This window comes from Toxotes jaculatrix, chromosome 6 (genome assembly GCF_017976425.1).
Source record: "Toxotes jaculatrix isolate fToxJac2 chromosome 6, fToxJac2.pri, whole genome shotgun sequence".
Lineage (NCBI taxonomy): Eukaryota > Metazoa > Chordata > Actinopteri > Toxotidae > Toxotes > Toxotes jaculatrix.
In genome coordinates, this window is record NC_054399.1 from 3,247,127 (window position 1) to 3,270,026 (window position 22,900).

Below are 22,900 nucleotides of genomic sequence, written 5' to 3' on the forward strand. Positions count from 1 at the left end.
CATGACAACTGTTCACAACAGTCAGAATCACTCAAAGGGGAGACAGTGATCCGTTCACTCCTGTTTAATTTTCCACATCACCCTCTCCATTAAATGACAAAGCTTGTTTAAGGTAAAAACAGAAAAGTTAAAACAACACTTTGACGCTGCAGTCGGTCGGTTAACACTATGCTGATTATAAATGGGTCAACTGAACGAGGGGAGAAGCAGACTTACACAAATCAGTATAGTTTTAGTGAAAAAAGAAACTTAGTTTAACTACAAAAAACACTAAGTACGTAGTGTTCATGTTTCTCTAGTTTTTACTTTTTCAAAACCGAAACAGGAAACAGGAAGTACATTTGCAGACGTTTCAAATCCTTAATCACATCTTCACGTTTTTTCCTTTTCTAAAGGTTTGTTTCCATTTAATATAGATGGAAATGGAAATAACAGGAGCAAAATTACAGTTTCATCCAGAAATATTTTTTTGAGTGATGCAAAATACAGCAAATGGTATTCCCAGGATAAAGTGCAATAAAAAGCAGACGTGACATTTTTAGGAGAGCGCTGCTCGGCAGGGTCACTCTCCAGAGCGACAGCAGGCTCTGAAGCCACACTGCAGGTTCTGGCAGCCGCTGGCCGTCTCTGCGTGAGGACCTGGAGACAAACACCACACAGTGGTCAGCTACTGAACTGCATGCCATAGAACAAGATTAAAAGCTCACACACAGCCTCATATCCACAACATTCTAATATTTTTTTTATATTTTGATATAAATGTAAAGCACACAACTGGGTACATAAAGTTCAGACAGGGAATACTGGAGGCATCATACCGGCTACTGTAACGCCTACTTACCTTCCACCCCAGCAGCACCCGTTACTTACACTAGGACACATGCTATGCGAGTGGGGTTAGTAATGTTTGTTACAGTTGCCACACAGTGTAACAGGTCCACTCACAAATCACTTCTACTCACAATCACATCTTCATATACAGTTAAACGTTAACACAGGTCTTTCTCCGAACATCTTATTAGATCATGAGCGTGTATGATTTTGTGTTTCGGAGGAAAAAAAAAAAACAGACCCCTGACAGTTTCACTTGTGTTACCGTTGATGTTGTCGCAGTAATAGAAGTGTTCATCATTGAGAGAAGGACAGGCTGACACCAGCTCCTGCAGCCCCACCTCAGTGATGAAGAGGCAGCCAGACAGGTTGAGATGCTCCAGGACAGGAAGTCCCCCACGCTGGGACAGAGCCCTGAAACAAAACGCAGTGCAACGAAACCTCATTAAATTGTACAACAATGTGCATACCAACAGTGGGAACATCTAGATGAGCACTGATAATCCAGTCTTAGCCTAAGAGGGGCAGTACTGTTGACTATAGCAAATCTAGTGAAATCCTTGTGAAGAACACTCACACTGGATCTTACCCAAGTTTCCAAATTTAAGTGTCAGTGCTTTCACTCTCACAAGTTATTACACCATCTTCTGTTTTTTCAGCTGGCAATGACATGAACTACACTTGCCACTAAAATGTTTCTTTGAAACCGCATCAATGCAATCTGACAAGATTTGGCATTTTACAGCTGATCACAGATGACTCATCATCTCGCTGCATCGCATTGGTTTCTGAAAATGCTAACCTTCAGATGAACTGATGTAAACCCACATTAGTTTGGAAAATTATGCAATTTCAAGTATCATGTTGTTGTTTTTTTTAGTTTGTTTGAAAAACAGCAATGCGTGATGTTTACCTCAAGCCCAAATCAGTGACTTGATAACATCCAGAGAGGCTGAGAAATCTCAGAGAGCGTTTTGCCTCTGACGGGTCAGTCCTGTTCTCATGCTCCAGACACTGCAGGCCCCCAAAGGAGGAGCACTTAGTCCGAAATTCTGCAGTGCTGTTTGGGATGGTGCCTGACTCGCACTGTGGCCCACCAAAAGTCCTGAGGGCCATGTCACTGGTGCAGCAGGTCGAGTGACCACAGAACATTTCCCCAGACATGGCGTACTGCTGATGTAAATAGGAGGCATCTGAGCCAGTCCTGAGCCCGCGCCTCCTGCTCCTCCTGCAACAGCAGGAGCCTCCCACAAGCTGCGTCTCAACAAAGCTTTCTGCATCAGGAAGAGACATCCCACCACGACGGCTCCACTCAGCCGCATCTTCAATATCAGCAAGGTCTGAGGAGTCCAGTACCCACACTCGCGTGGGCGTGCAAGCAGTGCCCCAACGACCAGTCCCATGCTTGAAAATGAAGGCCTGCCGCTTCCGCCCCGCTGGATGCAGGTTTCTCTCATCCATGAATGTGATGGGCACTGGAGAGCTTTTAAGGAGCTTGGCTCGCCGGTCCAAACGCTGGTCAACGCAGGTGGAAGACGTGAGATCGCCCAGCCCAAAGGACAGTTTCTTCAGGGTGTGATCAGTGATTTTCTCACACCCCGACAAATCCAGGTGCTCCAGAGAGAGACAAGCTCCAAGAGATGACCAGCTGTAAGAGAGGATAGAAGGAAGGAACACTGTGGTGAGTACTGAGTTTCCTGTACATAAAAAGTTTGGCCCTAAGCAAATTTAGAACTAAGAAACTTAGTGGATGTAGTGCAAAAACTTGTCAATGATGCAAAGGCCTCTGTGCATAACCAAAAATCACTCTGTTACCTCTGTAATGAGTTTTGATGTTTACCTGTCAAATGCAAAATCTGTAACATCAGTCTGGGTCAGATCCAGATGAGTAATATTGGGGCAGAAACTGAGAATTTGACGGACCTGAAAAACAACAAAACTACAGTCAACATTCATTTTCATAAGATGGTTTAGTTGTCTAGCAAGTTTCATCATCAGGTGCTGGGCGATCACGGTGTAAAAGTAAAGATTCTGCACTACATACCATTTTACTTGAGACTGTAGAACTGTATGCCAGAACAATGGACTTGACAGACGGACCCACAGCTGGCAGAAGGTTCTGGATAATCCCATTCAGAAGCCTCTTTTCTCGCTGAGCAGTGCTAATTGCCAGGAAACCCACTGTGCGGCCCGACACATCTGACAAGACAAGGAACCATAGCATGGATGACATGATTAACTAAACTTATTTAATTATTTATTTATTTTAATCATTACCTTAATAGAATGGGCTACTGGGCATTGCCAGTCACTATGCTGCAGGTCTGTTTACTGCCTGTATGCCAGAGTGCAACCTGAGTATAGAGGCAGTGCCTTTCTGACTTTGGTGCTAACTCATCAAAGGTGAATAAAGGCGACTGGTTTCACCACAACAGCGTGTTAGCATATGTGGAATGACTTTTTTTTTTTTTTTTTTTAAATGATTTAGTCAGTAACATAGGTGTGAACACAAAACCTCACCAGACTCATCAACATCAGCATCCTCATCCCATTCCTGATATGCCCGACCCTCATTCTGCCGACTCTTCACCCACTCATCATCTGGCTCCTGGTCAAGATCCCCGGGTGGGCCATTGTAATAATCACCTACATTAAAGACACAAAACATTTATCAGCCGTGCGCCGCCACCACCACATGAATGGGATTCTAAATTGCAGGAAAAATGAAGCTAAGTGATCAATATGTTAGTCCTTAGTGTAATCACCAGCTTTGAGCAGCCTACCTCTGGCCCAGCGCACAGGGTAGAGGTGCCTCCACAGAGAGCCAGTCTTAGCTAGCTCTGACCAGGAGCTGCACACCTGACTGCAGCGACACAGATCTTCAGGGCCCAAATAATGGAACAGCCTCAGCATAATTTCTGTAGGGAGCTGAGAGATGTGGGCTGAAGAATCCTTTTTCTTTTCCAGTTCTGAGGGAGAGGACAAAAAAGCTTCGCTTGTTACTCAAATACCACAATTATGAAATGCACCTTTTACAGATGTCATCCACTTCCAATACAATTAGCCCTTTCATGAAGCTACTGACTTAAATAGTTAAACACTGTACTGCTTACACATTGGACTTTTTGAAGGAAGACATTTTACAGTAGGAAAAGCACGAGCCACAACATTGCTAGTATTATTCAGACAAACCTTCCTATGTACATTCATTTGAAGACTGTACAGAGAGAACAAGACATTCGTTAACTGGCTGAAACCAGTACTGAGCACTGGAACTCAACTTGACACAGTAATGTAATGAACACTGGTGATATGTTGGCTCGCATACGCATGAACCTCAAATCAGGTATGAGAAACATTTAAAAATTTCTTCATGACCCTGATGACTACCAGCTTGAAAAAAAAGGAGTTGTAAACATTTGTGAATATGCTCACTAACCATAATCTGTCTTCTCGTGATCAGCATATTTAAAGGCTTTCTGCAGCTCCTCCGCCTGGCTCCACAAGCTGAAGCCCTTCAGCACCTCAGCGGCACAGTCCCATTGCTGTTGGCTGCAGTGCTGTGCTATCACCTGTTTCTTGATGTCCTTGAGCTCCTCATAGGTGAAGTACTCCATAAGCATAGGCTGAAACACCTGCAAAGAATCTCCTTAGTTTACCGGGTGTGAACAAACACATTTTTAAACAAGTTTCCATGCATTCGTTTTTTTTTTTGTGTTTGAACACAATTTAGTCTTACCCATTCTTTGTGAAATTGCTCATTAAAAGGTGTTTATATTAAAAACATAAAGAAGTCTGAACATCTTATACCTCTTCTTCTTCCTTCATGTGGGGAAGAAAGTCCTGTGTGAAAGCTTCTAGTCTCTCCTTCAGCTGCTGGGCATAGTTAAGCTGCTCATATTCACTCTAAAAACACATAACAGTTATTAATACATGGAATCCCTTAAAGAACATGGCGGCTGAGACACCTTTACAATCCCATCTACAACACCCCGTGTTTCAGTCTTTTATTAACTTAATTACAAAATATGTGCCACCCACATTTTGCACTAGCTCATTAATATTCTGAGAAAATCTCTATGACAACTGAGGAAAAGTCAATATAAGGTCATCCAACTATTAAAAAAAAACCTCAGCACAGAACTATTTATCTCAGGAGAAACATCATTTTCCTTTGGACAGAATGCAGGATCTCAGTCCAAAGCTGAAAATGTTCTTTTCTGTGTAACAAACTGACTGGGGCAGGGCGGAAGTTAAGATTTACACAATTGCATCATTCTGGAGAGCCCATTTTTTTGGATTACCCATGGCTTGAGAGAGAACAATAAGTCTTGTCTCCTATTAAGCAGATCACAAAAACAACCCTCCCTCTATTATACAGTTCAACCTACTTTTTTATGTAACTGGACGCTACAATTTGTCAAACAGCTTTGATATAAATGATCATGCATTTAGAGTATAATTTCCTGTCTTTACAATTAACCTGTGTACATGAAAAATACCAATTCTGATGTTATTGTTGTTGCTGCTGTCTTTGTGTGGCTAACATAATAGTTATTCTAATGACAGTGTGTTAACCCACCATTGAGCAACGAGTATTGGCTGAGCTCTGCAGAATTATGATTTCCCTATACGTAAAGTCTGGGGTTCAAGAAGTGCAGTGTAAAGCCATGATGATAACCTACTCTTTAATAAATCGATGCATGTTTACCTTAACGCTGTGCAGCCCCTTTTCAAAGAGGGACAACATCTCCGAGAGTTTGTTGTCAGAGTGCACATTGTACACAGTGCAGCAGCGCTGTTGCAACAGGCCGATAATGTACTCATTCTCAATTTGTTCGTGCATCTTGAACTCCTTGAAGGTGGCGCACAGTGACTGGAGAAATGAGCGGAAATCATTGTTGTTGGAGAAGTTGGTTTTCGACAGCTGTGAAAAACAAACGAAAACGGTCAGCCATTTGTTATAAAATGTTACATCGTTTGTGTATTTGTAACCGTGTGAGAAATATAATCAATAGCACTTATGTTGATGGCACTGTATTACAATAAATGATCATTCCTACGTAAACCCAAAAAGCGACTGCTGTGGTAACATTACGGCAGCGGAGGTAAACTAACAAACCTAAATTACGTTATCACACCCGCCCTGCATTGGCTGGTGAAGCTAAATGGGTTTACGTGACACGTCTCACGAGCGGAATTTTAATTGACTGCGCGGAAATTCTCTATGTTATAGCTGTAATACCCTTTATGGGAACATTAGAAACTGCGTTGTGATATTTAAAGCAGGTTGCATAACAAGCTTATCCTGCAAGTTAGTGAAGGCAGCTAATATAGTTAGCGAGCCTTAGCTTGGATAGAGGATGGGTTACTCAAAGTTTAATAAGAGCAACCCAATACGTGCCCAAAAGCGCTGGCTAAGTAAACACCTCTAAGTAGCGCTAATTTCACATCCGTATAATCTACGAAATGGTCCCAATGTGGTCGTGAGACAGCCATCCGTTAACTGAATCCGCTTCGGCTGACTCAATCCTGACTGCTATACACACAAGCTAGCTAGCGTGCTAACTGGCGGACACTCGTCCGTTGGTCACACACCGTCATATATTCCATTGTGATACCCCCAAATTAATGACTGCCATTTTCCACACACCTTTTCGCAGTATAAGCCCACCAGCTGCTTCATTCGCCAGTGCGGGCCAGTGAAAACATCCACCTCGTCCGGAAAGGGAGCCATCTTCACACTGGGGCTCAGTGCGTCATCTGCTCACAGTCTCTCAGTCTGCGATACAATCAAACAAGGAGGCGTGTGCGAGCGGCTCACGTGACCACAAGTTATAAATGTTGGCTAATTTGTCCGAGGCCAACAGTGTAGGTACAGATCTGGGATCAGTGTATCGATAGAAGGTTGTAGACCTTTCACAGCAACTCAAGTAGACTTTTCAAATTGATATAACTTCAAATTTAAATTTCTACTAACCATGTTTCACTCATTTATTATCTTCTTAATTTATTTATTGGTTTTCTTTTCAATATTATTCTAAATTGCAGTTAAAATCGTTGGTTGTTTTGTGAATTAACTTCCAAGAGCACACTGAACATTGTTTTCACAAGTTCCTGCCCGCCTATTATTAGCCATTAGTCTGAAAATCATTCAAATAAAGTAAAGCTCTGTGTTTTGGAGCAAATTAATACCAAAACGTCGGCAGAAGAAAATCTAAATCGCTCTGCCTAAACTACTAATGAAATATAGTTCATCAAAAAATGGTCGCTATACTTCCACGGTCGGCTTGTGGTTGCCATGGAAAGAAAAACGTCCACAGCAACTGTCCCTTTCGGGGTGGAGACTGGGACCGTATAATTCACATTGGAAGATGACTGACAGCTATATGAACCAATTCGCGATCGAGAAGTGCGAAGCTAACCAATGAAAATTCAGGAAAATAGAGCCGTAGTTAGATAGAGAGCGCGAGCAGCAGGAGTAGCAGATCCCAGAACCTCCGTGAGACGGCAGTGAAAAAGACTAATGGTAAGCCCAAGTACTAGCTAATTTAATTTGCACACCGCTTTCCTGTGAGCTACGTAAATCATATTACTCTGCGTTTCGTGCACTCTCAGTGTATATATTTTATGTAAGTTGGTCCATGTTCGCCTAGCTACTATGTAACGGTAACGCTAGCGATCTTGCTATCAGTTGTGTTGTGTGTTGTCTCTCAGCATCACAGCCTGAAGCAAGAGATCCTTTTCTGTCTGACAGCATGATGGAGCTAGCATTACCATGTATTTACTGGATGACACACAATCAGGATTGTGGGCGTTAACAATAACGGATCTAACAATTATTGCCTTTTACAAAACTACCGCCATTTAACCAGTAGCTTTGTGAGAAAGTCTGATCTGTTCGAGCATAGCCTTGGATCATTTTCCCAGATCTCTTTGCAGACCCAGCATGAGGAGCCAGTCATTCCAGTAACATGGACAAGTACGAAAAGGTGAAGAAAATTGGGGAAGGTTCATTTGGAAAAGCCATCCTTGTCAAATCAAAAGAGGATGGACGCCAGTATGTCATCAAGGAGATCGGCATATCTGGAGTAAGCTCCCATGTGTAATATTACACAAGTTTCACTTGTCACCGTTACTGTGAGCTCCCCTTTACAACTTTGCTCTTACACATTTTCTTTCCCTTTTATTTTTACAGATGTCAAATAAAGAAAGGAAGGAATCTCGAAAAGAAGTTGCTGTTCTCGCCAAAATGAGTCATCCCAACATTGTCCAGTATAAGGAGTCTTTTGAAGGTATTCACATGATTTAAAGATCTCAGCAATGATCAGAAAAAAAACACAGATATAATCTACACCAGTAATATCCCGATCCACACAATATAATGTGTATAACATGACTGAATGCTTTATAAACCTTTCAGAAGGGGGCTGTCTGTTTATTGTGATGGACTACTGTGAGGGTGGAGACCTCTTCAAGAAGATCAACTCTCAGAAAGTACTGTTCTCAGAAGAGCAAGTAAGCCACTAACTCTTTGAGACAATCATGAATGTTCAAGATGTACTTGACAGACTGGAACAGTGATATCACTTATCTTTGTGCCTGTCTTTGACATATATTTAGATGATTTTATTGTTTCTACATTTTTCCTTGAGCTACTCAGTCAGACTGTGTATTGTAAAGTGGATTTACCATCTTCTCCCTTGCGTAGATCCTGGATTGGTTCGTGCAGATTTGCTTGGCACTGAAACACGTACATGATCGAAAAATCCTCCACAGGGACATCAAATCGCAGGTATTGATTCATGCACCACATGATCTTTGCTCAGTGATTACAAGTTGTTTATTTATAATGTGTTTGTTTTTTTTTCATAACTTGTGCACAGAACATATTTTTGACAAAAGATGGGACTGTTCAACTTGGGGACTTTGGAATTGCAAGAGTGCTGAACAGGTATATACAACAACATGTTACTAGATATACAGATATCTCTAAAGCCCGGATTTGAATAGTAAGGCATAATCCAATTTGCTTTCCTTTTTTTTCCCTCACTTTCAGCACTATAGAACTGGCAAGAACATGTATAGGAACACCATACTACCTGTCACCAGAGATCTGTGAAAATAAACCATACAACAACAAAAGGTAATAACTTGATGCTCTGGAACACCATGTTGTGTTTGTCTCATTTGTGATGTATATGAATATTTAATTGTAATCCAGAGGACAAGCACTTTCCCCCATCAAACTGTGAGTCATGCAGGTTTAGTTGGTGGCTTCCGGGTGATGTGAAGGTGTCATGTCTCCCCTTTATTGAGTGAACTTGCTTGTGTATATCTACAGCAGGAAGCTAGTATTGATTTCCTTTTGAACTATTTTACACAAGCGTGTAATCTAATCTACTTTAGTTACAACCAGTGAAGTAACTTAAGCAATATCTCAGTGTTCTATCTGGAGTTTTCTCAGCAGTGAATTCCTTTTTTTCCACCTGTTTATGATAAAGAAGGGAGAAGCATTACAAATGACTGTTGAGACATTATTGAATGAATGTAAACCTACCCCAGAACTTATCCCTGCCTGTCCATTTGTATGCTCTCTCCTCTCACTTTCCCTACTTTTCCTCCTTCTGCAGTGATATTTGGGCCCTAGGGTGTGTCCTGTATGAAATGTGCACTCTTAAGCATGCAGTAAGTATTCAGTGTGTGAGCTGTTTACTAATTAATGTAGATTTAATGTATCTTATGCAGCATTGCAGCGCTCTCTCACATACTAATTTCTTCCCTATATGTCCTGTAGCTAAGTTTCAAAGAATGGGTCATCCAACAGTGTGTCATTATCAAATATGTATTTCTTTACATTTTCAATCACGCCCTTATTGCATATGATCATGTGATTTATCTGCCCTGTCCTGCATGTGTTTCTTCTCAGTTTGAAGCTGGCAACATGAAGAACTTAGTTCTGAAGATCATTCGTGGCTCGTACCCTCCCGTCTCTGTTCACTACTCTCAAGAACTCCGCTCTCTCTTGGCCCTACTGTTTAAACGCAACCCGCGAGAAAGGCCCTCAGTCGGCAGCATTCTGGACAAACCTTTTCTGTCCTGTAGGATAGAGAGGTTCCTCACACCACAGGTACAGTTAGTTGTCTTTGATACAGTCTGAATTGACATAATCTACATTGTACATGTATTGAAAACAATCTGTTCTGTACTGATTCCAGCTCATCGCTCAGGAATTTCGCCATACTTTTCTTCACAAGCAGCCTAATGTGGGTGTGTTGCAGGGGCCACCAGGTAAGCTAACACTGCTGCTGTGATCCCCAGGTGGACTGTTGTTGTTTGTAATCAGCACCTTAAGCTCAGCTACCAGGGTGACCGACATAGATGGCATAGTTGATTAGGATTTTGTGGCAGTGTTACTGTGACTGAATTAAGTCCTAAATTCAGAGAGAGAAATACATTTCCTCTCAGCTGGTTCTCCTAATTTAACGGGGTTTGAAATATATCACTTATAAAATTATCCATCTGCATTTTGGGAACCAGTAAATAGAGCTGCTCGACAATGTACAGTCATTTTTATGTTTTGTTTATGTATTGTTTATAAATTTGCATTATTGATCCTGCTCATTGCTCTTAGCCTTGCATAGTCATCAGACACCGACTCTGCTGTTGCTTTTACTTGTGTGACCAGCCAAGCGTCCTGCCCCTGGCTCCATACCACTCGCCCCAGCCCAGAAGATTACCAAACCAGCCACCAAATACGGAGTGCCTTTAACTGTGAAGAAGGTGTCAGATGCAGCCAAAAAGCCTGCAGAGAGGAAACCGGCTATAAAACATAAACCGGTTAGTAGGCCGTTGAACTTGAAGACAAGTTGCTCTGATTTTTTTTTTTGAACTAAAAAAGAAAAAGCTCTGTTTGATGTTGAGCTCCTAGTCTGGCATGACGGAGGCCTATCCCATCTGTGTGTGTGCGAGTGTCTGTTTTTACATCTTAGTGTGTTGGCAACCTCTGAACCCCAGTGTCATATGTTGCTCAGGCCCCTCTCCCAGCAGCCCCCCAGAGAAGAGAGGACGAGGAAGAGAGGAAAAAACATGAGGTACCGCTGAGAGCCCCGCATAACTTGTATTTACTATTGGATTCCCCTCCCTTTTCTTTCCCCATTTACACACACATGAAGGTGTGTGTGTGTGTGTTCCTACCAGCATTTTTGTTTTTCTTCCCTCTCATCATGCCTGATCCCTGTCTTCACCTTTTTCCGCTCCTGGCTCTGTTTGGAGTGTTCTGCCTGATCTTTAACCAGCCTTTCCCTCCTCGCCTGCCTGCCAGTGACAGAGCAGTCCTGCTGCCTCTTGCCTCAAAGTGGGTTTCTGTAAGATGCCTGTTTTTCATTGATATGCTTTTGCCTCGTGCTGCAGGATGGCATCAGAAAGAAAAGGATGGAGCTGATTGAGAAAGAAAGGAAACAGAGGGAGCAGGTGAGCACATTGCTAAGCTCAAATGTAAAGTTTCTAATTGTTTTTACACGTTTAATTGGTTCCTTTTCTGTGTGGTTTTCAGATGTTCCTGTTGAAGGCAGAGCAAATGAAGAGATATGAAAAGGAAAAGGTGAGTAAATATTTTTCTTCTTGTAGGTACCAAGTCCTTACTGCAGTAAGTGGGGAAAAAGCTTTTGAAAGGGTCAATATAGTGTACGTCTCCATCTAAAACTGAAAAAAAAAATCAATGAACCTGTGATTTTTTTTTTTTTTTTTTACAGATCAATCGCATAAACCAAGCCAGAGAACAAGGCTGGAAGCATCTCTTGAGTTCTAGTGGAGGTAGCAGCCCAGAGAGGAAGGTACTGGATACCCGTTTCCATTTCATGATACAAGCCATCTTTTCCATTTAAATACAGCATAGACTCAGTGCTACTCCTCCTTACTTACCACAGACTTTTGTTCTGTAATCTTAGTGTTTTGTAGGTGGGAGGAAGAGGGCTGCAGGTGTTGCCCCCCCTGCCCCAGGCTCTGTTCAGGGTCCTACTCCAGCCCCTGTCCCAAGCAAAAGCCCTTATGAGCACTACCACGCTGCTCTGGACCAAATGGCTAAACCACAGCCTAAAGACATCAGCAGGAAGGCATCCTCTGCGGGACCGGGCAGTCCCATTCGGTAAGTTCAGATGCCTTCAGTTTTTTAGGCAGTTTAGTAAGAAGTTCAGGTTTTACGTAATTGTTTTAATGGCATTGCTTCTGTGTATTAGAGGTGTACCGGCTGCTGCTGGGCCGGTGTTATCCAACGGCCCTGCCCAGCTCCTAAACCACAATGCACTCAAGAGAGAACTTCAGAAGCTGCAGCTCGTTTCTACACAAGCTCGTATCAGTAGGTCAGTAAAGCAGCTTTACTCTGCTCAGTAAATGACACTACGCATCTCCTGTCACAGCATGGGAATGAACTGTATTCAGTGCCTCGCTGTGTTTTCAGGCAGCGTGGTCAGATGGCTGTTGACCGGGCTGATCAGGTTGAGGAGTTTTTACAGCGTAAGAAGGAAGCCATGCTCAACAAAGTCCGTGCTGAGGGACAACTGGTACGTACTGTGACGTATACTGGAATTTTAAATTTAACCTTCTGGAGTTTTTAGCCCTGTTACTGAAATACCAAACCTTTTCCATCATAGTGATTATGACCCTTCACGTACTGGGTGTGGTTTTATATGGCCTACAGTCCTTAAACCTGACCCTGATGTCTCTCTTTCAGTTATTAGGAATGTTCGAGCTCCATTAAGCTACAGTTCTCATACTAACACTGAATCAAACAACGCTCTGCATTGATAGATTGTTGCTAGTACTACCAAACCCACTGAGAATCAGCCGACGGTTCGGTTCGGTTTAAACCCAGTGGCTCTCACTGCCAGCCCCATATAAAACCTTGAAGTCTTCTATCAGCCTGAGCTCACACAAGCCTGTTGTAAACTACCTGCCAAGTACATAATGGCAATGAGCCAAAGTAAAGGTGTGGCTGGTAGAGAAGGTTAAAATATACTGTACAAGAAGTGGAAGAAACTCAGGTTTTCTCAGAAGTTGGTGGATCAAACCTAATCGATCAGATAAGCCCAGTAAACTAACTCAGTTTGTTTTGGTGCTTTTCTGCCCCCTGGTGGTAAAGTGTACTGTCTGCACCTTAGCCTGACTCCCCTGTTAGCTCTGTTGAACCTGTAAATTACACCTTTATCATTCCCATAAGTTCAGTGAATCTGGAGATCTCAAATACATCTTAGTTACTCACCTTCAACCTGAGGTTGTGCAGGGCCTTTAAGACAACTGATTTTAACATGGCAATAATCAGTTTTCAGCCACTGGGGGGCAGAAATATGCCAAAAGAGACTGACTGACCTACTTGCCTGATTTACTTGCCTTATTATCATTTTCCAAAGCTGTTAATAGCTGATGTCTTATAAAACATTTACTCACTTTAACATCCAGCAGACAGAAATCAGTATTCTTCTTACGTTGAAGCTGTGTTTCTGGCCACATCATGAATCTAAGTTCAGTGCTTACTGGCCTCGTTCGGTCTCAGCCAATCCCTGAGAATCATTTCTGTTTCTTTAGCTTGCTTAGATGGTTAACCTTCTTATCAGCTTGTTTTCTGGAAATAGCTGCTGCTGTAGCAACGTTGTAGTCATTTGATTCAGTATTAATGCAGAAATATTGATGAATGTAGCTTTAAATATCTCCTGGCCCCGACTCGTGACTGCTGTGACAGTTAGATATGAGGCCTGCGTCCTTCTAAAATGTGGTTAAATTGAATGGTAAACAGGGCACTCGGCAAAACCTGGCTGCAATCTATGGAAGCTGGGCTGGTTCGGTTCAGTGCACGAGACCCAGAGCCAACAAAGAGGAGGAGGTAGGAGCCCCAGGCTCTTAATGCCCAGCCTCACACCCCACCTCACCCATGGCACGTCTGGTTTGGCACGTCTCATATGTCTGCACAAAACTCCCTTTGACACACCCATAATTCAACTTGGCAGCTCAAACTCATGCCGACCCCTTGCATAATGTGTGGTGTTCCACTGTTCAGTGTGAGCTGTTTCACTGTTTATGTATCACAGTAATGGCTGTTACTATTCATTCCATTAAATACCATTGGTTTTGTTTGATTATTGTGTGTTTTGTCCCGTTTTGAATAACCTCACCACCTCAGTTTCGCAGTGTGTGTTACAGCTTTTTTTGCTTTGAATGGAATAAAGAAATTAATACATCTTTATTGCACTGGTACCTGCAAAATATGTGATTCTATTCTGGCTGAACTGATGATGTTTTAATGTGCAGATGCTAACATCATATTGTGTTTTGAATGAAGCTTTGCCTTTTGTAAGTGCTGCCTATGAATGCCAGTTCTTTTTTTGCTTGACTGTGACTGCAGATATCAATGCTGCACCATACCCTGCCCGTGTGTGTGTCTTTGCAGGTGTGTATACCATACCGTATGAAACATTTCTGTATTTGTTCTCAGGAATACTTGAAGAAACTGAGGCAGATCCGTTTGCTGAACTTCAATGAGCGTCAGCAGATCAAAGCCCGACTCAGAGGAGAGAAGGTACAATCCTCGGCTCTTAGATTCTGAGAGTACCTTTCATCAAAGTGTTTTCCCCTTTCTTTGACATTTTCTTCTTGTGGCTGTTGTTGGTGTTTGTTTCAGTATGACAGTGATGGTTCAGACAGCCAGGAGTCCAATGAGGAGGCAGAGCTCAGGAGAAAGAAGACCGAGGCTTTAAAAGTGAGTCTGCGGGGAAGAGAAAGGACTTTTTACAACATGCAACCGTTTTACAACATGCAACTTTTAATTGATTACTATATTTATACAACGTGTTTCAAATGTATTTCACACAGCATCCTGGATTATAAGATTTTCAAAACCACTGAATAGAGTGACAATCAGTCAGCCTAAGCTGCAACCTTCCTGACCACCTCAGTCTGCGACTTGTTTCCTTGGTTGTTTTTATGTCAGAGCTGTAGCCAGCTGCTCGACCCCACGAGCTCTGTAGGTGAGCAGTGCAAACTTATTATTAATGCTACAACTACCTGGCAACAAGTGTAGAGAAAATAATACAAGGCTGTTATTGTCACAGAGTTGAAAGCTGTGCTGCTGTGTTGAGCTCTAACTGCTGGTGAGAGTGTGTAATTGAGACGGGAGTAAAAACAGCCTGTAATCTGAAAGACAGAATAGCAGCTGGGTGGATGGTATGTTCAACTGAAGGAAACAAGATTGGGCAACTCTTATTCTGATCATCGAAACTGATTTGGCCATAGCTTCATCATTCTTCATTTTTATCAATATATTTATCCACCTGCCAGGCCCAAGCAAATGCCCGTGCTGCTGTACTGAAAGAGCAACTAGAGAAGAAGAGGAGAGAAGCTTATGACAGAGAAAAGAGAGCTTGGGAAGACCATGTAAGCTCTTTCATTCTTTTTTTCCATGTTAACATTACTGTATATTGATATATAGCTTAATCGCAGGTATTGTGTATTGTGGAAGCTTGCAGCGCGGGGGGTGAAGGTTGGCATGGCAGCAGGAAACATAGCGGCGGCGGCAGCGGTGGCAGTAGCAGTATCAACTACCTCTGACAGTCCTCTTCCACAGCCCAGTCCCTCTCAGCCAGAACCAGCTGCCAGAGCTCCAGCCCTGCCTGCATCTAAAGCCTCCACCCCGGCTATATCCATGACTGCTGCGCTGAAGAATGTTGGAGCAGTCAGTACACATTTACAAAGTCTTTCATGTCCAACATCATGTATTTGTTTGGGAGTTTGTTTTGCTTGGCTGTATCAGTCCTGCATATTGTGTTTTGCAGATTACTCCACTAAAAGAAAACCTGCCAGAGCCAGAGGCAGCTACAGTCATTCAGGTGAGCGTATGAGTCGTCAGTAACTGCCCCGATTCTGAATCTTCCCCGACATAACAATTAGAAAGATAATTCCGCTTAATACTTTTCATGTAACAGAGTGAGAAAAAGCAGATACTGCGCAGACTTAACCAGAACCTAAAGGCCCAGAGTCCACTGGAGGAGGCCGAGGTGTCGCCTCCACCCCCTGCAGAACCAACTCCAGCTCCCCAGCAGAACCAGTCTGACACAGATAATCGTCCTCCTTCAAACGGAGACCGAAAGAAGTGGGATGCAGCAGAACTGCCTGTACTTCCTGTTGCTCAGCAAACCCTGGGAGAAACCTGCGCCACAACGACTGGTGAGTTGAGTTGTAGGACTCTCATGCCCTATGCATTAACAGAATGTGCCGACAGAGGTTTTTTTTTTCTGCTGAAGTTGCAGTCTTTTGTTAGTGTGTGTGGAATTTTCATTTGAAACGTCCACTTTCCAAGATATTTAGCTTTCCTTTATATACGTGATGCTGCATGCTTGTACTTGAGTTGTGGAAGTTCTGTGATCACTGTGAATTTTGCTTATCATGGAATTCAGTACATCTGTAAAGGTTTTTCAACCCCTGACATTCTCTCACCAGTCACCTCAGTGTCTCCTGAAGACAGGCCGTCCTCTGGTGGAGACAGGAAGAAGTGGGAGGCAGGGGTTCCACTCGTCCTCTCTGTAGCCCAACAAACTCTGGAGGAGACATGCATCACGACCATTGGTGAGTTGTCTTGTCCCTGAATGCATATCGTGGAAATTGAACCAGTGGGCACATAAAACATGTAATTCCACTTTCTTTCTGTGTATGTTTGTGCAATGTCTCAGAGCAAACAGCGGGTGAAGTTATACAGATGGGTGTGCTACAGGAGGAAAATCCAAGGAAGATGTGGGGCGCGAGTCCAGACTGTCAGGTGCTGAAGGTCCTTCAGGAGGCAGAGCTTCAGCCTCTCACTCAGCAGCTGGAGAATGTCACCCTCTGTGAGGAAGGGTTTCCCAGCCCCGGTTAGTCTTCATTCCCAAATGAGGCTAAGTCTGGATTTTGTGTTGTACTCTAAAAAATACAAGCAGCATAAGCCTTAAAGCAAGTGTTGTTTTTGCCTTTGTGATTGCATGTATCAGGAGTGTGTGTATATATTTTGCGTGTGCATGTTTGAAAAGGCACTCTGAAATCACGCCATGTTACAGAATCATTTATATCATTATGTGAACATAAGGGGCCTTTTTTCTACTCTCAGTGTGCTGTTTCAGAGAATGCATTAAAAGTTAAGATGTATCAGGAGTATATCACTTTCTGATGCAGATAAGTCTCACCCAGCGGCAGAACCTGAGATTATGAGGACACCTAAAGAAGTGTTGACCTCTAAGACAACTCCACCTGCTGCGCTTCAGAGCCCTGAGGCTCAGAAGGAGAGAGCGGCTCAAACAGAGGCCTCACATCAGGAAATGTCTGTGGCCGGCACGGTGGAAAGAGTGACACTGCCACCCAACCTCACTGAGGCTCAGGGTTAGTATGTCATTCCATCTGATATTGATCAGATATTTCACATCTCAAAGGATATTTTCAGTACAATGCAATCCTATCTGGCCGTAATTCTTACAGATCCTGCAGACATGGAGCCATTGGTTTTGGAAGAGACACCTAAAATGGCCTCACACCCTCCAGCTGGTGTGCAGCAGGCGTGGGAGCAGGACGCCCAACAGCCCTCGTAAAGATTCATTATTATCATTATTATTATTTATATTGACAAAAACATTTGCCCCTTTCACACCAAAATGAAAATTCAGTCATTGTTTACTCACACCAGTGTGCGTAAAACTCATAAAGCTCATAAATGTTTTATTTTGCAGTGAACTATTTCTTAAATACATTTAAAGATGTAAGAAAATACAGTTTTGTGGAGATAAAGTGTATTTCACTTACAGGCCACCAGAGGGCATGAAAAGACCAACAGACACCAAGGAGGGTGAGAAGAGTGGAGAAAAACCAGCAGAATCTTCTGGTGAGATTAATGTTTAGTGAATCAAACCCACTGTTTTTCAGTGTGATTATTATCTTAATTAAATCTGCCCCTTCTCTCTCTCGTCCCAGGTGTAGCACAGTGCGAGGAGCCTTTGTTTATGAAGTTGTGCTCCCCAGCCCATCGGCGCACTGCTGCCCTTGCAGTCCTCTCAGCCCAGTCCTCTATGGATGAATCATCCTCCTCTCTGGCCTCTCGCTCGCGCTCCGTCTCACCTCTGCGCTCCAAACACCACAACTCGCTCCTCATTGGTCTCTCTGCGGGCATGTTTGACTCCAACAACCCCAAGGTGATCACTGGCTGAAAGTCACACTTTTGTTTTTTGTCTGTTAGTGACCTTGGTAATGATGAGAGGAATGATGGTGATCATTATCGAGTATCATGTGACAGTACGGGATCCATAACTGTTTTAATGTAATAGTGAACATATAAGCTGCTGTTTCAGGGGTCGATGAAGTTCTCACTTGTTCTTGTTCCTGGTGTAGTGTCGAGGCTTGTGTGGTATTTTTAGGTAGGATTTCAGTCTTTATTAATGAGGGGGTCTGGAATGGAGCCAGTGCCATTAATCACATAGTCTGAACCTGCAGTGGGTCTGATAGGACAGAAAGAGCATCCATCAACCTATATCTTTCATTACCTTCATCAGGGACGTTGAGATCTGCAGAACTTAGCTCAACGTTTTTTATATCCACACAAAGAGTTCCTTATGATACGAACGGGGCAGGTTTTGTCAGTGTGTTTCTTTAGGTTTTGGTTGTTCTTATACCAGATTCCATCACCCATAACCTAATTTTCAGATGTAACCAGATTTTATCGCTGCGTTTGCTTTGTGCTGCCAGATGCTGCGGACATGCTCTCTACCCGACCTCAGTCGTCTCTTCAGTGCTCAGCAGGACTCTGCAGTGGCTAGTGATGCTAATGTCGCCCCAGACAACAACCTTGAAATCGAGGACCTGGATGAGGCAGCTAAAGATGACAACCAGTCAGAGACTGAAGAGTAAGACACAAATGAAATCTCAAAAACAAAGACATTCTCCGACCCCAAACTATAAATACTTACACGTGTGTATATATATATGCAATTTAATGGTAAATGCAAGGTTTCATTCTAAAATAACAGTTACTTCTAACTGTTCTTGCTGCAGTCTTAAGATGGCAGGTAATTTAATCGTAATATATCGTATATCCTACCTTACTCTTATTCTGTCAGTCATTTTCAAAGTGTGAGAGACAACTCTATAAAATGGTGCATGAACCTCTATCAATACAGCCAAGTAATAGCACACTGAATATAATAAGAATATGCTCTGTTCTGTAGTGGATATGAGGATGAAGACCTGCGGGACATCAGGGCCTCCATGGAGAGACTACTGCAAGAAGAGGGTGACTTAATGAGGATCCCTCCAGAGGTTGGAGCAGGAGACTTTAATGGAAACCCTCCAGAGAGCGAAGACCAAGAGTTTTTTAACAGGATAGCAGCTGAGATCGATCAGGACAACAATCAGATGGCTGTAGACGATGACGATGACGAAGAAGAAGATGAGGAGGAGGAGGAGGAGGAAGAAGGCGAGGAGGAGGAGGAGGAGGAGGAGGATGAAGAATGCTCCAATGGGAGTCCTGGTGATGAGGAAGCAGGGGAGTTGTTCACCAATGGCGTGGGAGAAGAGAACCACAGTAATAACAGCCAGCTCAATGAAGAGTGGCATTCAGGTAGGAGACGAATGCTGGACTCACAAGTGTTGAATGAATGCAATTGTTATTTATTATAGTAATGGAAGAACAAACACCAACCTATAAGAAAATGATCTAATAAATTTAATGTAAAATATTAAAATATATTTTATGTCAGAAGATTCATGTCTTTAATAAGTGACTGTATAATAAATAAAACATCATTTTTGCCATGAAAGCATCTCCAGAGTGATCAAGAGCCAAAGTGTAACAGTATTATGAGAACTGATAAATCTTGCTGTGCTGTAGATGGCAGTGGAGAGGACCAGGGCGGAGAGGCCGAGCACCATGACAGCATCTTCAGTCGGCTGGAAGAGCTTCGCTTCAACCTGGAGCAGCAGATGGGCTTTGAGAAGTTCATTGAGGCCTACAATAAGATTAAGGTATGAAATATTTATTCTCTCTAAATCTTAAGGTCATCTGTGCAGCCTTACAGAATATGATCGAACAGATGTCTTGTTGTTTTGCTACTCAAGGCTATACATGAAGATGAAGATGAGAATATCGACCTGGGCTCCAGTTTAGTCTTCGGCATTTTAGGAACTGAGCACCAGCATCTGTATCCCAACATCCTTCATCTAGTGATGGCAGATGGCGCATACCAAGAAGGTTAGTAAGAGCAGTTGAATCTTTTCTGTTAGTTCCTTTGAAAAGCAGCTTTTCTATTTTTCTCTTTAATTTGAATCACACCATAACAACTGTTTAGTTTTTTGGTCCTTTTTTCCTGCTCCTTTTAATCTATTCATTTACTTTTTCCTCAACACTCCTTCCTCCTGAGTTTCTAGGTCACCTGTGTAAACCACTAAATACATGTTCATCTCTTTTACTCATTCCTGTCGGCAACTGCTTTCAGTTGTCCTCGTCGGCAGCTGTGTTGAATTATCCTCAGCGGTTTTCACACGGCGCACAGCTGTGTCAGAGTTACAGTGAATGTTTAATCCAATCTCTAAAAATCCGATCCTCTTTTCTCACGTTGCTGCAGCTTTACAGAGTCATTAAGGGACTAAACAGACACGAAACACACCCTTAACACTGTCTATCTGCTTTGTCTTGCTCTGCGCCAAGCCAGTTGTCAGACTTAAAGTTTTGAGTTTGACAGGTTTCCCTCAGGACGGGAGCATCTTCAGACACATTTTCTCACTGAGCATCTCTATTTGACAGTTCTTTTGTTTTCTATTTTTACTGTCTTCAATAGAACAAGTGGATGGAGGATGCAAATGTCAGATATATCTCCCTCGAGGATTTATTTCAAGATCTGTGAAAGATGTGTCTTATTGGTTTCCCTCCGTATAACATTTACACTGGGTTTTTTTTTTTTAATATATTCGAGGCTGTTCTCCATGAACAAACACATGTAGTGTCATAATTTTGTAAAGTCTATCAGTTACAGTCACTATTATCCATCACAGCCAAGCCCCATGTTTCAGATGACACAGCTCCAGGTTTCGGGTCAATTCTGATGCCTTTTGTTCCCATTAAATGTTTGTTGTGTCCTTGATTTGTCGAACCTTCAGCTGAGCTGCTCTAACCAGTGACCTCTGCCTCTCTAATGAATTCGTCTCGACATGATTCTCTTTCTTCTCGCTCTCTCTCTCGCAGATAATGATGAGTAGTGTTTTCTGGAATGGAGCTGCTGGCAGCTATGACAATCTGCTGGCTACCTGATGTCTTCCCATGACGCACATCATCGGCAGAAGGATCTATGCATGAAGTGTCGCAGCCATGCATCTAACAGTGTTTCAGGCACACTTGCATGATGAGTAACTTGTACACTCAAGGCTGTATTTCATATTTTGACTATCAGCACCTGACACTATTTTCTAACCTGTGTTCATTCGAAAGTGCTTTATCAAATACATGTTCTTGTTAACCAAAGTTAACTTCAAGGCTCTGTCAGATGTTCGTGTCTGTAAATGACACACGTATTGTCGCACTAATTAATAGTATAAACTCTATTATGTCTCAGTTTGTTGTTGGTTCGGTTAGACTCCGTAGTGGCATTTTATTTTGGCGGGCAAAGATCTGGTCCTCTCAGGTGCTCAACCATAGATTCAAGACATAAACCAGGTCACCCTCAAAACTAATGATTTACTCAGAAACCAGTTGAACCTCCTTTTCTTAAAACTCTTTTCACCAGACAAGAAGTTAAATATTGTCTAATACATTTTCCACATTTCTTACTGTTTCGGTTAACCCAAATCAATTAAAAGATTGTGAGACTGTTGTGTGTTGCCAAGGTACTGTAGCAAGTCTGTGGCATCGAAGTGCAGGGTGTGGTATAGTGAGCCAGGTCAGGTTTCTGTTCAGTGCAGAGTTGTACTAATGATGTAAGCAATGGTACAGATATTAACAATAATTCAGATATGATTATAAATTAAATATTGTAAATCTTTATATGAAGTAATAAAAGCTTTTTTTGAGAACTCAAAGACTCACACTTTCTCTTCCTTTGCACCTCACTGCCATGTAGATGTAGGTATGGTATAGCATGGACATATCAATGTTTGCAAATTATCTGTATTACATCATAAAAGGTGTTTTATTATAAGTCTAATATTAAAAATATGATTCTAAAGAAAATCATTCTGCTTTTCACAGGTCATCAGACTGTGGTGCCACTGGTGAGTACACAAGTCTATTTTCATCCACAGCCCTTCAACAGACCACTCACCCCCTCTGTCAGCTAGCAAGATTTATTTGTAGATATAATCCCTGTGGAATAATATAACACGAGCCTCCGGTGTTCTAACACCACACCACGTCTGATTTAGTGTGACAGGAGAAGTGGGTGTGTTTCCTCTGAGTTGGAGCATAACCGAGTAATTGACTGTAGTATCCTTCCCAGAAGAATAAACAAACCAATCTGATAATGGAGCTTTGCAGGTCTCCGTGACTTTTAACGCTGTGGCACTTTAAAAAAGTGCATATTGTATTCCTCATCATCCAAAATTTTTTTTCACATTTATATTTTGTTAAACAGTCACATACATCAAATGTGAACCTGTCATCCTTTTCATTAGAAGTCAGTGATTGGAAGCTGTGGGAATCATTTTAATTACAGCTTTTAGACAGTGATGCTGGAGTTGGAGGTAATGAGGATCAGTAGCCAAGAGGTTAGGTCGGAAATGGGGGGTAAGAATCATCAGGTCTCTTTGAGTTGTTATGCTCCCAACCACTAATGACCAATTTAGATCTTGGCTCTGTGCTAATGGATGGCACTGACTGATTTCAGACCCCAAGCTTGGCATAAAACTGCCATTATTTAAATGAATGCAAATGCATTTCGCTATCTCTGCTAAAGTTGTTCCATAATTCAATTCAAATGTAAAAGCCCAGCATGCATTTCAAGTTTGAAGTTGCACATTATGTGCCAAATTGAATATGCAAATACAAGTCAATTTCACACTTTAATTTCATTCTGCATGTCAG

The 22,900-nt window shown here is 42.4% G+C and overlaps 2 protein-coding genes across 3 annotated transcripts; one reads left to right on the forward strand and one right to left on the reverse strand.

Annotated features, from left to right (window-relative positions):
- Positions 1-49: 49 nt before the first annotated feature.
- Positions 50-6,616, reverse strand: fbxl5 (F-box and leucine-rich repeat protein 5). Its single transcript, XM_041040287.1, has 11 exons — positions 6,485-6,616; positions 5,543-5,758; positions 4,642-4,737; positions 4,271-4,466; positions 3,615-3,800; positions 3,352-3,477; positions 2,876-3,030; positions 2,672-2,754; positions 1,745-2,479; positions 1,097-1,245; positions 50-639 (listed from the first exon to the last, which is right to left on the reverse strand). Exons 1-11 carry the CDS (start codon positions 6,566-6,568, stop codon positions 563-565), a joined length of 2,103 nt encoding a protein of 700 aa, XP_040896221.1. The 5' UTR covers positions 6,569-6,616; the 3' UTR covers positions 50-562.
- Positions 6,617-7,299: 683 nt separating this feature from the next.
- Positions 7,300-21,894, forward strand: nek1 (NIMA-related kinase 1). Of its 2 annotated transcripts, XM_041041153.1 has the most exons (36): positions 7,300-7,360; positions 7,774-7,922; positions 8,030-8,126; positions 8,255-8,349; positions 8,543-8,626; positions 8,718-8,785; positions 8,891-8,977; positions 9,465-9,519; positions 9,761-9,961; positions 10,050-10,122; positions 10,520-10,671; positions 10,866-10,925; positions 11,245-11,304; positions 11,387-11,434; positions 11,586-11,666; positions 11,781-11,977; positions 12,069-12,191; positions 12,290-12,392; positions 13,622-13,708; positions 14,318-14,401; positions 14,504-14,581; positions 15,160-15,255; positions 15,341-15,553; positions 15,654-15,707; positions 15,804-16,044; positions 16,318-16,443; positions 16,548-16,724; positions 17,023-17,226; positions 17,323-17,428; positions 17,646-17,722; positions 17,812-18,029; positions 18,580-18,737; positions 19,059-19,450; positions 19,721-19,854; positions 19,948-20,080; positions 21,071-21,894. In XM_041041153.1, exons 2-36 carry the CDS (start codon positions 7,806-7,808, stop codon positions 21,082-21,084), a joined length of 4,293 nt encoding a protein of 1,430 aa, XP_040897087.1. In that variant the 5' UTR covers positions 7,300-7,360; positions 7,774-7,805; the 3' UTR covers positions 21,085-21,894. The 2 variants fall into 2 exon arrangements, with proteins under 2 accessions (XP_040897087.1, XP_040897088.1); XM_041041154.1 differs by lacking the exon at positions 13,622-13,708.
- Positions 21,895-22,900: the final 1,006 nt, after the last annotated feature.

Coding starts and splice junctions, on each gene's coding strand:
- fbxl5 (XM_041040287.1), bottom strand. CDS start 6,568: ATGGCTCCCTTTCCGGACGAGGTGGATGTTTTCACTGGCCCGCACTGG. Junction 3,478..3,614: donor CCCTGTGCGCTGGGCCAGAG/GTAGGCTGCTCA, acceptor TCTTTAATGTAG/GTGATTATTACAATGGCCCA. Junction 640..1,096: donor TTACTGCGACAACATCAACG/GTAACACAAGTG, acceptor GTTTGTCTCCAG/GTCCTCACGCAGAGACGGCC.
- nek1 (XM_041041153.1), top strand. CDS start 7,806: ATGGACAAGTACGAAAAGGTGAAGAAAATTGGGGAAGGTTCATTTGGA. Junction 14,402..14,503: donor CCCGACTCAGAGGAGAGAAG/GTACAATCCTCG, acceptor TGTTTGTTTCAG/TATGACAGTGATGGTTCAGA. Junction 17,429..17,645: donor CAGGACGCCCAACAGCCCTC/GTAAAGATTCAT, acceptor TTTCACTTACAG/GCCACCAGAGGGCATGAAAA.